At 44.3% G+C, this 14,661-nt stretch overlaps 6 protein-coding genes across 6 annotated transcripts; 1 reads left to right on the top strand and 5 right to left on the bottom strand.

Annotated features, from left to right (window-relative positions):
• Window positions 1-245: 245 nt before the first annotated feature.
• Window positions 246-2,634, top strand: AO090102000424 (DUF3723 domain-containing protein; the record flags this gene model as incomplete). The annotated part of the gene is made up of 4 exons (XM_023236831.1): window positions 246-660; window positions 732-1,024; window positions 1,095-2,481; window positions 2,540-2,634. 4 exons carry the CDS (start codon window positions 246-248, stop codon window positions 2,632-2,634), a joined length of 2,190 nt encoding a protein of 729 aa, XP_023091806.1.
• A 904-nt stretch (window positions 2,635-3,538) lies between these two features.
• Window positions 3,539-4,105, bottom strand: AO090102000425 (uncharacterized protein; the record flags this gene model as incomplete). Its single annotated transcript, XM_023236830.1, has 2 exons — window positions 3,539-3,574; window positions 3,671-4,105. 2 exons carry the CDS (start codon window positions 4,103-4,105, stop codon window positions 3,539-3,541), a joined length of 471 nt encoding a protein of 156 aa, XP_023091807.1.
• A 1,869-nt stretch (window positions 4,106-5,974) lies between these two features.
• On the bottom strand, window positions 5,975-7,104 carry AO090102000426 (uncharacterized protein; the record flags this gene model as incomplete). Its single annotated transcript, XM_023236829.1, has 2 exons — window positions 5,975-6,630; window positions 6,831-7,104. The coding sequence occupies 2 exons, from the start codon at window positions 7,102-7,104 to the stop codon at window positions 5,975-5,977; spliced, it is 930 nt and encodes a 309-aa protein (XP_023091808.1).
• Window positions 7,105-7,860: 756 nt separating this feature from the next.
• AO090102000427 (uncharacterized protein) lies at window positions 7,861-9,630 on the bottom strand (the record flags this gene model as incomplete). Its single annotated transcript, XM_023236828.1, has 1 exon — window positions 7,861-9,630. The coding sequence occupies one exon, from the start codon at window positions 9,628-9,630 to the stop codon at window positions 7,861-7,863; it is 1,770 nt and encodes a 589-aa protein (XP_023091809.1).
• An 812-nt stretch (window positions 9,631-10,442) lies between these two features.
• Window positions 10,443-11,147, bottom strand: AO090102000428 (uncharacterized protein; the record flags this gene model as incomplete). Its single annotated transcript, XM_023236827.1, has 3 exons — window positions 10,443-10,643; window positions 10,716-11,042; window positions 11,082-11,147. 3 exons carry the CDS (start codon window positions 11,145-11,147, stop codon window positions 10,443-10,445), a joined length of 594 nt encoding a protein of 197 aa, XP_023091810.1.
• Window positions 11,148-11,819: 672 nt separating this feature from the next.
• Window positions 11,820-13,598, bottom strand: AO090102000429 (ferric reductase family protein; the record flags this gene model as incomplete). The annotated part of the gene is made up of 4 exons (XM_023236826.1): window positions 11,820-11,836; window positions 11,976-12,138; window positions 12,212-12,991; window positions 13,086-13,598. The coding sequence occupies 4 exons, from the start codon at window positions 13,596-13,598 to the stop codon at window positions 11,820-11,822; spliced, it is 1,473 nt and encodes a 490-aa protein (XP_023091811.1).
• Between the last annotated feature and the right edge of the window lie 1,063 nt (window positions 13,599-14,661).

Here is a 14,661-nt window from a genome sequence, read left to right as displayed (position 1 = left end):
CTGTATGTGTTCTACTACTTCTCTTACTACTATATTATTGAATTGTCGGCTGAAATTACTTTCAGAGCGACTGGGATCTTCGCTATCAGGATCCGACCATAATGTATCATTAAATTAAGAGACCTTTGGGCCATGGACAGATAGTATTAAGTATAAGAATGCACTGTACAACACTAGCGTTCACCTGAACTGTGATCCACACCCACGTGTTCTGGTGCGATTATAGAGTGAACAACAAAGCCACAATGGAGGCTGGCGGACTAGGTCAGCGAGCAGACCAAATTACTCGACGGAGGCTGCGTAGCTATCGTGGATGCGCACTGGTGGAATTGCGTCATCTAATGTTTGAGGGTGAGGAGGTCCTCGGATCTAGGCCACTGGATCCCAAGAATGTAGACAGGCTGGCCAAAATCTACGAACTTGAGGGTTGCCAGCAACTTGAACCTGAACATCGAGTAGCCGCACTTATCAAAGAAGATATTCTTTATCAGACAATAGAGCAGTGCAATATCATACCAAATGCGTTATTTGATTATGCCAACCCGCCGACATTATCGTTCAACCAGAATGTGAGACTCCTTTGTCTCTACGGAAAACATCGCTTGAAGGCAGCCGAAATACACGCAGTAGCATCGTGGCTAGTTGACCTTTACCTCGACGGTGAGTATGATTCCCAAGTTGTCTGGCATATAATAACTACTGTTATTTCACTCATACTGATCAAATGATAGATATACCTGCTGAAGCGATCATCCAACTAAGGGAAGAATCTACCAATGCCAAGAACTTCAAGGAGGGTGATTCTTTTCGTATATACCGGCACTATAAACTCGCTCAAAACTATGCTCAGGAAAGAAAATGGTGGGCAAGGTTCCAGACGGATGAACGGCGGAAGCATATTAGACGGCTTGAACAGACTCCCATACTTATCAATGGGTTTGACCTGTTGCTACCATACATTGGGCTTTGGGACCATTTAAGTGCTTCACAAGTGAGGCAAGTACTTGGCCTTCGTTGTCATGAGGTATGCTACTCTGGACCGTATCCACCCTCAGAGCTGTTTTTATGTCATATTATACTAACATTAATAATAGCTGGTATCACACTATCTAAAGGTAATCTATCGCCAATGGTCGGACTTCTTCGGCACGGAAAAGGGGGGCATGGTAGATGCAGAGTCAGTGAGACTCATCGAAGGGCGTATGCCTAAATACTCTCTGGATGATCAATCTTTCATCTCAGAAGTAATGAGGTCAGGACAACTGTTTCCTCGGCTTCCAGAGCCCGAGGATCGTCATTGTCTTCTCCAAAAGATACTGCAAACACCAGGCAGGATTTTGTCACTTCATACGTTAAGTCAAGATATACGGTTCCTCGAATCACCAGCGAAAGCCTTCCGCCACCTCATTCCACTAAGAAAGAAAGACACTGTGAACCAAGCGCTGTTAAAGCATTTCAGAGTCGGTGATATCGGGAATAATACGGAGATACAAATCTCAGAATATGAATTCAGCCCAGCCCCTGCACCGGTTAATCTGTCATTCATCGGTATCATCCAACTATGGCTGTTCGCTCTGAGGCACTTTACTCGACCGCCGAAAGTAAACGGCCAGCAGCAAACTGAAGCTTGGTATCTTCATGGCCAGTCATTGGGTGAGATGGCTGTCTTAGCAACTCGATTAGGATTCTCGTCCAATAGAATCCGTGAACTTCAGAGTACCGACGAAAGCAGATTGGGCCCCGAGAAGCTTTTTCGAAGTCTTTGCATTAATATGTTTTATTTAGTTAATGACTCTAAAGTACATAATATGGCACGCCATTTCAACGCCGGCATGCGCAGTCTCTCCCGGAACAAGGAAGGTCCACGGAGTCCACCTGCATTTACAACTGAGCGTTTTGAGGATATGTCCCGACGACGCTATAATTCTCCCACACTGGATGAATATCTAAGAGATAGAGCACACTTGTTTGTCGGAAATATATACAGCGCAGATCAATCTCCTTCACAATACCCAACGTCGTTCGCCGTCACGAGGGAGATTATTTTTGCTTTTTTCGGGAAGGAACCATTGTATAGTATATTTTCCCAGAGACAGCCTTCATCACCCAGTGAAGTTCCAGAGCTGGCACGAGAGGGGCAGATTCCTGCTCCAATGGAATCAGGAAGCGTAGCCCATGATAATGCTGTGGTGGGCTTAGAGCAAAATATTCCAGCTCTGGATGCAAATGGCGACGCAGATGAATATGGACGTGCCGTCACTCTAGGATCTCCTAATGACTACCAATACGAGCCTGTTGAGCTCCTACCTCACCCACCGGGAACTCCTGATCGTTCTCTTATGGATGTCATTACGGATGATGTGCCTCTTGCTACTGGGTTTGAAGAGTATGATTCCAAAGCTCCACTCGCAATAAAGGCTGAGATATCAGTACATCGCAAGGCAGTTGATATTCTTCAGATATGGTATGGTGCAGATGATGGTAGGTTGATTATTTTGTTTCTGTTTGAAACGCGCAGCTATTACAAGTTCCTCGTCAGTGGTGGTTGGGAATTGCGCTCTACCTTACAGGATCTTTCCAGAGAGCATTATTTCCTCGTTTGCAATGAGTTCGGTATTGTCCAGGTTGAGGTGAACGTAGTATATGACACTGCATTGCAGCACCGGTTGATACTAGTCGGAAAGATTGACAGTCCATTACATGGGGTGGAGGACCAAGCAGGAAGAATATCGGCAGAAAAGCTGCGGGAGTATATTTCATGCTACGATGTCAAAACCGGAAAAAGGAAGGCAGACCTTTCAGATACTCGTACAGTAAAACGGCATCTCGTTTCATAAAATTCGAAGCTTGTCTAGAGGAGTTGATCTGGATACAGCAAACTGATGCTATGCTATGTGCGCTTCTTCGCTATAATTTTATTACTGGACTGTATCTTCAAGGAAGCACTACGGGCTATATAACATGATATTTCTAAGGAAAAAATGTCTGTAGATAGGGTTGAAGGAACTGGTATTGCTATTAAAATGTGACTTAGCTAGCACGCTGTTGAAGGGTGTTGCTTCGACGTTTGGTTGTGGTGACAATATATTCTAAGGACATCTCGTACTTGATCTTGCGGTATTTATGGGCTATTCTACCGCCGAGCTATTGTACATAAGAGATTGATTGGTCGAAGACACCAAGATCCAGCATTAAGCCTCATAAATGGGTGCTTAGGAGGCTCGTTAGTCTTAGTCTCGATGTGCAAAGAATATCAGCTTGCAAGTAACTTACCTGAAGAAGTTGTTCGATAGTGACACCACGTGGCGCAGCCGTAAAATCATGCGCTAGTAAGCCCACAGTTCCTCGACCACCAGAGGTTCCTTGCAGGCCCAGTAGCTTTCGTGCAATATTCAATGTCGCACTTATATCCATGACCTCTCCTCCATGAATTAAACCTCGGATCATGCTTTCGCCAATCCTGCCTACCTATGATAAGCCTAAACTTTCATTTTGCCAAACATGACCATACCTACCTATCCTCACATCACCATTATCATCAATATAGATATTCTGCTCGCTTAAGGCTCCATGGCTGATACCAAGTGTATTATGGATGTAGTGAAGCCCGTGAAGAATCTAATGACACCTGATCAGCCACTTATGGTGCTCTGAGAGGTGATCTACATACCTGACAGCAAATCGTAGCCACTTCGACTTCTCCGAGCTCGAAGGTGGGTCGCAATTCTTGTATCCCCTTGAGTGAGACCCCATCCCACCTCTCGTAAATAAACAGAAGGGATTCGTGACACACAAAAGCCTCTTTGAGATTGGCGAGGTGCCTGTGGCATGTTGGACGTAGACGATCGAGTTTGATATCGCGGTCATTGATTTTGACCTTGAGGACGAAAGACACAGGCCTATTTTCTATAAGCTCAATGGCGGTGATACCGCCATCTGTGGGATCGAGGCCAATAAAGAGACGGTCCATCGTGAATGGACTACCGTATTTGACGAAAGTCGCGTCCTGTTGATCACCTCCTTCGGCTGCAGTGCAGCTTGTCCCTTGGTTATAGGGAGGGGGGTTCATCTGGATCGGTGAACCCAAGGCCTTAGTTGTGCCCATGTCGATAGACTGAGACAAGCCAATACTATATTCTTTGTTTCTCTCTGTCGGAAAGTAATCAATTGGCCTGCTTGATGGTGGATTTGTGACCCTTTTACGGATATATATTGGAAGCGTTTAATATTAAGGTTGATAAGGTATTACATATAAGTATCAATGTCTGTCAACCAGTTCTCGAGCAAGCTTTGGTGTCGAAGCTAGGCTTGTTCAATATCGTTCTCGGCCGCGGTTTTACTGAAATCGTATGACTCGTAGTATGTGACCTGGTTATAACACTGAAAGCTACGTATGTTTGGAAATCTAACGTACGTTGAGTGTGGGTTTCGTAAAACGAACTGGCGGGAACTTTACCGTGGATGAACGGTTTTATCCCTGTCTTAGATTTTCTTTGGGTGAGGAGGGGGGGAATAGTTGTTCCTCGAGCAACGCCTTTCTTTTTTTTTCTTGGCAGACTACATCCTGTGGTATGACCAGATATTTTCCAGGTAATGGACAGAGGCAACTTTACAGTAATCCCTAGTGTTGCGTGCAATACTGGGAAATCCTTTGGTATAGATTGTAAGGACCATGTAAGATGTTAGCTAGTTTGCATAGGAATAAGGGGACAGGGAGGACAGAGTTGCTGGGAGGGCGACCGATCCATCCGAAAATTACCATACCAAACATATTGTGCAAGGGCCTATTATTATCACGCCCTTGAAAGTATCGCAGATCCTGTAATACAAAACGTAATACGCTCTCGAGAAGTTATTCTATTCATGTAAAAGTCGTAATACAGGTTTGTCTCGTTATGCTAGCTTTGCCTTCTTTACACCGTGCTTGACAGTCCGGTGTTCGCAAATCAGTACAGGTTGGTATTACATCTTCAATGGCTAGTGCCGTCACAGCCTGTGATCATTACATGTTATCGTTACTGTTATGCGAACCTTGTATTCCGCTTTAAAAACAATCCCCACCCACACCACGTAATACCTTGAACGCTATCTTCGTTGAAATATGTAAATTAGGCAGCTCCTCATCAAGCATCGCAAATGGGATACAAGAAGTCACATGTGAATGCCGATCGAATTGTAAGATACTGTATTACAGGATCTTTTTTTATTAAACACCAAATTTATCCTGTTCTGTACTCCACTGGTTTTATCCGGGGTTGTACTTGAATAACGGACATACACGGTAAAGGCTTATGCGTTAACCCATACAACCACGGACGCTTTTCGGCTCGATCCATTGTTGAACCAGAAAATAATCATTCACAAGAATTCGTCCTTGTTTGACGTTGGAAGGTTAGAGGCATGGGGACTACAGTAGTTATGAGGAGTACGTACTCTCGAAGAGTGCAGAGTTAGGCTACCAGCCTACTACTAGTTACTTGACAGGCTAGTGCTGTGCGAGGCCTGGTACCTGCATCACCATGACCATAGATCTATAAACTGCACTCAAATGTAGTGTTGAAAAGCAATACTACGATATCTCTATTGAAATCAGGCGCCGGAAGCTGGATAGGGTCGATAAGCTACACAAGCAATACTATGTTGTGGCTACCGGAGAACAAGACGCGCGTGCTTTGTGCACACGAAAACATAGGTATAGCCAACCTTCCGGCAATCAGACTCTGTTAAGCTTCCCAATAGTGAGTACTTGGTAGAAGATACTCGATTGAAAGGAACAGATATATTAATTTATGTAGAGGATCTTGAGATGAAAAATCATCGCCTGTAGCCATGAAGCAACCCGAACAAGGGGGAGGGGATGAAGAACAAAAGCAATGGAGCGCAGAAAAAATAGAAAAAGGAAAAGAAAATGAAAGCGTTTGGTCCCAATCTTCACCTTCTGAGTGGATTTTGAGAATATAGCCTATCCAGCTTTTCACGCAAAACTTTCCTTCATCTCATAGCATCCGTCGATTTTCCGATTTATCGTCAGTTCACTCAAAATACCAGAGTATCGAATATTGGTTAAGCTGTCAAGTATCATTTTTGTATCGGCCAGTGTAAGATTAAGAATATTGCCTTCTCGGTTTTCGCGAAAAAGCCAGATGTCTTCAAGATGGAGGAACTTGATCGTTCTTGCATGAGCATAGATGAACCTCTCCAAATGCGAAACTGACATCCAATAGCATCCTATTTCGAACCGTTCCAGTTGAGGCAGAGGGCATTGCTCAAAGAAATTCAAGATAGCTGGGCTATCGTGAAGTTGCAACTCTTTGACATCGGAAAATGCTTCGTTAATAATATCAGTGACTAACCGAGAATGGCAGAGGACCCGTGGGTAGAATCCTGATATTATCAAAGTACGAATAGCAACACGGTATTTCTTGGCTGCGGCAATTGCTGTTGCCATTACCTCTACATGACGAGGGAATGAGAGTTGACCGTCCAGTAGCATGCGTTCGGCACACCAGTCGAAGGGAGGCTTAAAATAAGATGAGAAACAAAGCTGGATCGTATCAAGACCTGTAAATAAGGGAAGTGACGTGCACAAACTAGTGAGATCGCGATTACTTTGAATTATCTCCTGTTGATCTTTGGCCAAGGAATTGAAGTAGGAATATATGGTGGAGTAGGACACTTCGCCACCTTCGAACGCCCAGCAAGAACCTCTTCGGTCACGAGCATATTCGGTAGGGGTGTAAAGATATGTGCAAAATGTTTCCCAGTTCTGCGCGACTGTAACAAGTAAAGTCAATAATACTTCTTGGATCTGATCATCAGGACCTTCGTACGAGGATCAATACGCTCTGAAATCTCGTAACGTATTGCTTTCACATATGGTGCAATAGAACAGTGCGATGCCTCTACCAGGCAGTTCAATCCTGACGTGGAGCATGATATTCGAAGTGTTCGGAAAATGAATGGGACGCATAGTTGACGAAAGACTCTGTTGACCGTCGAAAGAGGCTTTAAAGATGTAGTTGAGCTAAGTAATCGTATGATCATCTCGAGCAGCTCAACCGGTAGACAATGCAAGCTGGTGCGATCTTTGCTGCTACTTTCCATATTGTTCTACTATAAGAAACAGAATTGCTTCTCCTTGGCCTTGGCCTTTTGTCGTGCAGTTTGTGTTGTATATATATTTACGAACGAGAACTGGGATTATATGCGAACGTTAAAGACCATATACAGAACATAAAGTGGTTGACAAAAGCCCTATGCATACGGTATTGTTAGAATACGGTACAGAACCTGTACGGCTATAAGCACACTGCATTAAAATCAGAGCACGACACAGTCATGACAGGCTTAGGTAATCCGTACCCTAACCTAGTACAGCAGCAGGCAAAACTTACGACTCATACCGTCCAGCTACTCCTTTGACGAGTGCACTTGGTATTTGTATTCTTTTCAATGGCCCGTCATATACGCTGTTATGGACGATGTTCAGGTATACGTACTATATTATAGTGAGATATAAAATAGTACTAAATGAAGAGCTATAAGCTGACTATATATCAAAAACAAAGTGCTAGAATCTAGAAGGAGAGTATGAAGTTGGTTATCAATGAGTGACTGGGAGGGTTAGAAAGATGTCAGCGCGAAGTTAGAATGTCTGAAACAAAAGCACCAAAAAACAAGAGCTGGAATGATATTATGAAAGGAACATTGGGAAGCATATCCCACGTAACTAGATATAGAGTGAGCCAAAGCGTATCATATATCTAGGTAGTCCCAAAAAGAAAGGCAGAGAGGTCTCTCCCTGGGATAGTGTTGTGAAACTTGCAAATGTTGAATTGCAAGCACAGGCCGTGAGTAGATTTAGTAAACCCTTCTGGCAGTGACCCAGCTGCCAGTCCAGTTGTCCCAGACTCGTTCTCTATGAACTGCTCGCCGACGGCGACGCGGCTCAGGCGTATATTCCGATACCTCGGACTGCCTACCGTCATACCTATTGTAACGTCTCCAGCGTGATGAAGAGTCATAGGAGGACTGGTGGTTTCTATTCAGCGACATTTCAAGCTGCTCCTCCAGCCAGCGAATCTTGGCGTCGCGGGGATCTTCTATATCCACTGACTTGTGTGGAACGCGGTTTGGCGAAGGTCTAGCGGTTCCACGTTCTGATGTAGGCCTGCGCGGTTCGAGAGCTGGTTCAACGAATCGGACCTCGCTGGTGCGTGATCGGCCGTGATTGGAAGGAGGTCGGGTGCTGGCTGAGCGTATGGTGGAAGCCTGCACAGACCCACGGTATTCGGGTTGAACCTCTTCTACTGAGTTCAGTTCTTCGCCGTCCTGTTCATATTCTTCATCCCCTAGCTCTATGTCCTGCTTTTCTTTCGCTCGTGTTGGCATACGATCCAGAAGGTGCTCATATGGTAGTCTCTCAGCCTTCCGATAACGAATTTCTTGTCGCAAAGCCTTATGGTAGATAATTCGGGCGACATTAAGGTAAGATCCTTTAGTAATTCGCCGGATGAATGCTCTATCCTCCAGAGTGACTGCACCATCGACCCACAGAACCAGAATCCTGGTATGAGGGTAAGTTGCGTAGGGCTCAGGTACGAGCAGGTCTAGTGGCTCTATTCCCTCTTCGTCATCATCATCAACTTTCCATCCGACACCTACAATACCACGGACCTGATCACGCGTATATGCCCATGCCTCCTCGATCCTGCCTTTTTCGTTTCGATACTGTAGCTTCTGTTTACCCTGGCAGCTCACAGACGACGGATCACCGGACAGTGCTCCTGATGACAGAATGCGGGGAACACTTTCTGGGTCGTACACTTCGTAGCTTCCTGCACGAATCCGGTACGTTTTACTAGATCCTTGCCCGTACTGCACAAATGTCTGTGTGCCCACACCCCTCTTCCACCAGTAAAGGACCTCACCAGCAGACAGAGACTGGTTGTACCTTGCCTCTCTTTCCAACTCCTCGAGGGTGCTCACGTTGTCTGGAATATCTGTCTCACTTCCTGTGTAGTCCGGAAGACTGCCCGAGAACAGCGAGTCATTGTCTTGAGGCTCGGGTTTGGGGGCAACTTCTGGCATGCTATCATGCTTGAAAGCGTCAGGATTGATGTTCCACTCTTCAGGAAGGTGGTGCTCTTGGTTAAATTTCGCAAACTTTGAATGAGTTTCCTGCACAACATACAGTGCAGCTTCTTCGTTGCGTTCGAGCTTAGCCTTCTCCAAAGCAGTCTTGAAATCAGCATAAAGCTTTTCATAAGCATCGCCCGGGATTGTGCCCCTGTCCCTCTCAGCACCATGTTCATCGTTCGCCTTTTGAATCTTCTGATTCACTTCAGCGAAAAATACGGTTGCAGCACTCATGTCAGGCTCGCCGCGTAAGAAACTAGCCTTTAGCTCTTCGTGAATTTGCTTCGAAGTGGCTTCCCGAATGATGTCAATCACCCATGGATTTTCTGCTTCAAGCGGAGAGCCCTGTCGTTTCCGGCTCACTGACGCAGTACCCACAGGGGCTTGCACAGTACCAGCTGATGCAACACCACCTGCATTTCCCACTTCAGCAGACTGATCGTTAGAGGTGGTATTAATGTTTAATTCGGTACCAGGAACTTCGTGCGCCATTGCTCGAGTTAGAAGTGGCTCAGTGTATGTAAAGAGAAGTAGTTTGCTCCGATGTAGTAATTGAACTTGCTTTGGAAGGGGGATAATCGGAAGGATATGGACCTATATATACCTCGTGCATCGTAGAAACTTTACCCGGCATCCTTAGAGACATGCCATGTAGCGTGTAACGGTAAACCATTACGCTCAAGATCTGTCCCATTACATGCGCGAATACAAACCGTTGAACAAGCTTGCCTGTAATACTAAGGACACAATACTATCGTCAAGAGGGCTTTCGCGTAATTCCACTAATATATTGCTTTCCTTTGTTTCAATTACATCTCTCTCTTGGAGTTTTATAACTGCTTGTTACTGGAAAGAAATGTTATGGTAATACGCTGGGGATTCGAAGCAATGCGCCATTGAATACCCTGTGTGGAGGCGTGAGACTTTGTTGAGCCATACTCATGACCTTGAATGCCAATCACTTCGTCAACATCTCTTTCGCGTATGTAAGCTAGGTAATGCATGAGATGTTTCATGTCTTTGTGGCTTGGACATCCAACGACTAGACCTGTTTCAAAATATTCGCTGTATTAGGCTAATACAAATAATTTTGACAATAAAAAAGCGATCTGCGATAGTGTTAGTGATACAGATATTTTTACATAGGTGTCACTACGTTTTCTCAATATAACATTGGCATAATGCGCGCCGAAAGGGAAAATATAGAACAAGGGTTGAGGTGACAAACAATACATCTTTTGTCTAACACCTTAGTAAATTACATGTCCAAAACTGAAAATATTTGTATATCATTCTAGTCTTATCTATAAGGCTACTGACCATTGGGCCATCCCATGTTTTTTTGACATCACCACATGCCCGTGCACTGTGAAAAGCCAGTGCCTTTCTACATCCGTATAAGTTGCCCGAGGCGTAATAAGGTAAACAGGAGTAGATATAGCGTCTTTGTTTTCATTATATCCATACAGAATGAAAAGAAATGATACGCATATTAAGTCTTGCAGCTGTTACATTCGAGGTTCAAGTGAAATTTCCCAACCCCATGCAACAATGTTTATCTGCTAGAACTCTATTACTTCTCCACACATAATAGGTGCAAAACAATCCTTTAAGCGCTGCAAGGAGGATATCACTTGATTAAGTTCATCCGTGCATTGATGGCAGTATGCCTCATAGTACTTGACAGTAGAAGTCCATTGCTGGATTTCTTGCTGGTAGTTGCTGATAATAGAGTTTGAGGCGTTTATCGCATCCTGAAGATTGGATACTTCAAATTCCAGTTCTGTTTTCCGCTGAGACACTTCAGCACTGTATTCCTCCGATAGCTTCAGTTTCTGTAGCAGAGTAGCGTTCTCATTGCGTAATATCTCTATTTGGTCTTTGAGACTTGGCTCAGTTGATGACTATGAATACGTCAGTCGTCTTCTATATTACCATTATACTTTAGTAATGCAATACCTCTCCGTGCTGCGAGCGAACCGCCCAGAAAGAGTGTCCCACTTCAACATATAATTTCATATAAGCTCCGACAGAATGCTTGCTCAATTGTTTCTCAAAAAGAGGCTTCAGCTCATCGTTGTCAATGTGCCACGCGTAAGGCATATCTTCCTCCTTTCTGAGTCGAACTTCGGTTGGCTTGATCCGTATACCTAAGGTATCCGCTGAATGAAATATGTAAGCTCTACCTCCTAGATTAGCTGAGTAGTCATACAAAGATGATCAGATAGGCGTCTTCGACAAAGTTGCCTCCAAGAGGCTCGTTTTTCGTTTTGTGTATTTATGCTCCGAGTGTCTCTGACAGTCATGATGATACCAATAATCTATTTGATTGAATATGTCCTATGATCTTGAAGATAGATCACCCGTACCTTGCCTGTGAATATAACTTCAGAAAGAAAACAGGCTAAACCATAATGATGCGTACTGATGTAAAGATGAAAAGTACTGTATTTTACAAGGGGTTTAGTACTCTGGAAAGGGATATAAGGTTAAAAAGAACTAATACACGAAGTTTAGTAAACCATCTGGCTAGGAGGACCATGGCTAGTATTCTATTAGTGATATAATAGGCTTCCACTTAGATTTGGTTACACTAGTCACCGTAGAATCATACCTTTTTGATACCTTAGACGCGCTCCCTAGCGCTGTAAAGTCATGGGGTGAAGAAAGATAGCCAATCTCTACCCTCTCGCCAAGGCTGAAACTCTAGTTCAAATAACTCGACATCAAAACGCACGTTGTTCCTCACTAATCTTCGCACAACCTTACGTATCCGCCGCCTTGCGGAAACTATACAGCTGTTAGAGAAGAAATCCTACAAAAGAAAGTCTGCTCACCAGTAACCAAAAGCTTGCCTGTCCTTTTACCCATTTCGCCTGCGAGTATGTCGGCCCAATTCACTTCCCCACCGTACAAAGAGATCAATTCATGATGACCTATTTTTCGAGGCTCCTGAGGGCTATCAGTACGCAATGGGTCATAGACAGCAACCTTTAGCATCTACATATTGTTAGAAGCCAGGTATTGAAAGCTCATCCTTAAAGGGTCCGGGTCAAGAAACCAGAAAACATACATAACCATCGTCTTCCTTGACGAGTTGCCGTAGCCAATCGCGAGCGCTCTCCCAGTCTCCAGTGCGATCCAATTGCCAAACCAGAGATATGGTTTGTGTGTTCACGCTGGCATTTCGATATTTGCGTAAGAGCTCCTTGATATACGGCAGCTGTGCAGCAATCCCAATACCGGTAGTAACCATCAAGATATGTCCGAAGTCTGCTATTTCTCTTGAGCTCCCAAAGTTCTGTGGCGAAGATGGCCCAAAGGGGCCGTCTATCCAAGCCCAGTATTCACGGTCAGGCTCTAGACAGTCTAGCACCTTTCTAGTGAAGCCCGTGCGAGCCCGGAACATTAAAGAAATAGAATCCGCGTTGCCTTCGTAATCTTCTTCCCACCAAGCAATAGTGAATGGATGGGCCTGGAATAAATAGAAAATTCCGAGGAATGGCACACCTAGATTGATTCTCTCACCGGCACGCACCTTCCACGGCCGAGGAATATATAGTACAGCTTGGACGATATCTTCAGAATAAGGTCTCGCTACTATACGAACAGACTTTCGACCAACGGCGACGTTGCGATAAATAAGGCGAAGCAGCTGTAGTGCCCCGGTTGCGGTGAGCCCGCACAGGCTTGCCAGGATGTATCTCCGGGACTGGCTATGAGATGAATCAATGTGCCTCCAGATTGCGACTAACGCAATCACAGCACAAACCAAGTGCGTAATGAAAAAGACTTCATAGACACGACGCTTCACCATCGGAAGTATTAAAAGCGATAAAAGCATGCATCCTCCCTATTTCGTTATTAATATGTATATTGGGCTGCAACATCAACGGCGTTGAATGACAGAGAACACATTGGGCATTTATGTGGCTCTTGAAACCTACCAATAGACCATTAAAGCCCGTAGGACTCGACAGGTTGAATGCATTATTTTGATAACCAATCGTTACGTGAATAGCAGCCTGCAGGGCGGCCATAAATCCTGTAGTTCGATGAATAATTCCATATGCCTCCAAAGATATACCAAGGATGTGGGCACCGAATTCTCGGCCACTAGAAAAGTAAAGAGGAATCAGGTTTGCTAGGGCAAGATGAGCAGCCCGAACTCCCTTTTCCGCAGTTGTCGTTGCACCAACAAAGTTGAAAATCGCAGTTCCTGCAAAATAGAATATAAGCAGAACGAATCCCAAGGGAGACAATGTATCAATTTGCAGAAGCCGAAAAGTAGTTCTTGGGTATACGAGATAACGAAGAAAGAGATGGTAAGGGCTAGTCCGACCAAGACAAGAATGACGGGTGTTAAAAAACGATGACAGGCAACGGTACAACCAGTGCAGGGCCATTAGTGTTATCACGACACTAATAATGATAAAATAGGGACCTTCAGTTAGCTTCATGTTGACCTATATATTCGTTGGCTTAGATGGAAGGAGTATACGGCTTGAACAAGATCATTTATATTCCTTTTTCGTCAAAGGCAATACTCGGATTTATATAGCAGCTTTCGATCCACAGGTAGTTAAATTACTAAATTATGTGGATTTACAACCGTACACAATCGCTCTTGGGTGGCTGGGTACGGTCATACGCGTATTTTACATAGTATCATTATATGACATTGAGGCAATACAGACAGTCAACCACTAATATCCAATGATACACCGATTTCCAATCTTTAGTTGTCAGGTTCAAGATTCTCCAAACAGTTATCGTCAGGATCTTTTACGTCTGGTAAGTATGCCTCGACCGGCTGCCGGGGATCCAGACGGCATAGCAGGTAATGGAAAAATAGCCATAGCTGAATGAATTCCTTTCTTTCTGACTCGGTGAATCGGAGGTGAGCCAAGTCAGTGCCATGAATCCTTGTTACTGGTAACTTGCCAGTATCCTAGGCACATCCGAGAATGTGTCAATACGTAGAAGAAAAGAAAAGAAAAGAAAAAGAATCAGAAAGTATAACTTACCAGCGACATGTCCGAAAATGGCCAGGAATGATCGTCAACTGAGTTAAAAACAAGGCTCCCACGAGAGTGTTCTACGAGGACGTAAACCTTGCAATCGTGGAAGAGTGACAGCTCAAATGCTCTGTCCACAATAGTCGTCACCGTTTTATTAAAATGCTCATACGTTTGCTGAGTGAAAACAGAGTTTACCATGGCGACGTCTATCGGGACAAGTACTGTCCGGCCGGAGACGAGCTGTCCAAACCGTGCAGGTAGTTTCAGGTAAGGCAGTATGGTGCGGGTATGGCAAACTATATATGCGTATATGTTTCAATTGGTTTTGATAGGTAATTGACACCGAAGGAGGTAGGAAGAATTGGATGCATGAGAAGAAAAATAAAGAGGAAGATCTTTACGAAACTTAAACGACAGTGAAAGAAAATGTAGAATATCATCGAAAGAACGGTAATACAAACGTGGAACAAAAGAAAGCAGTAATAAGATACAAAGACCTGTC

This window comes from Aspergillus oryzae, chromosome 4 (assembly GCF_000184455.2).
Source record: "Aspergillus oryzae RIB40 DNA, chromosome 4".
Lineage (NCBI taxonomy): Eukaryota > Fungi > Ascomycota > Eurotiomycetes > Eurotiales > Aspergillaceae > Aspergillus > Aspergillus oryzae.
The sequence above is the reverse complement of the archived record's forward strand: the minus strand, read 5'-3'. Positions and strand labels throughout refer to the sequence as shown.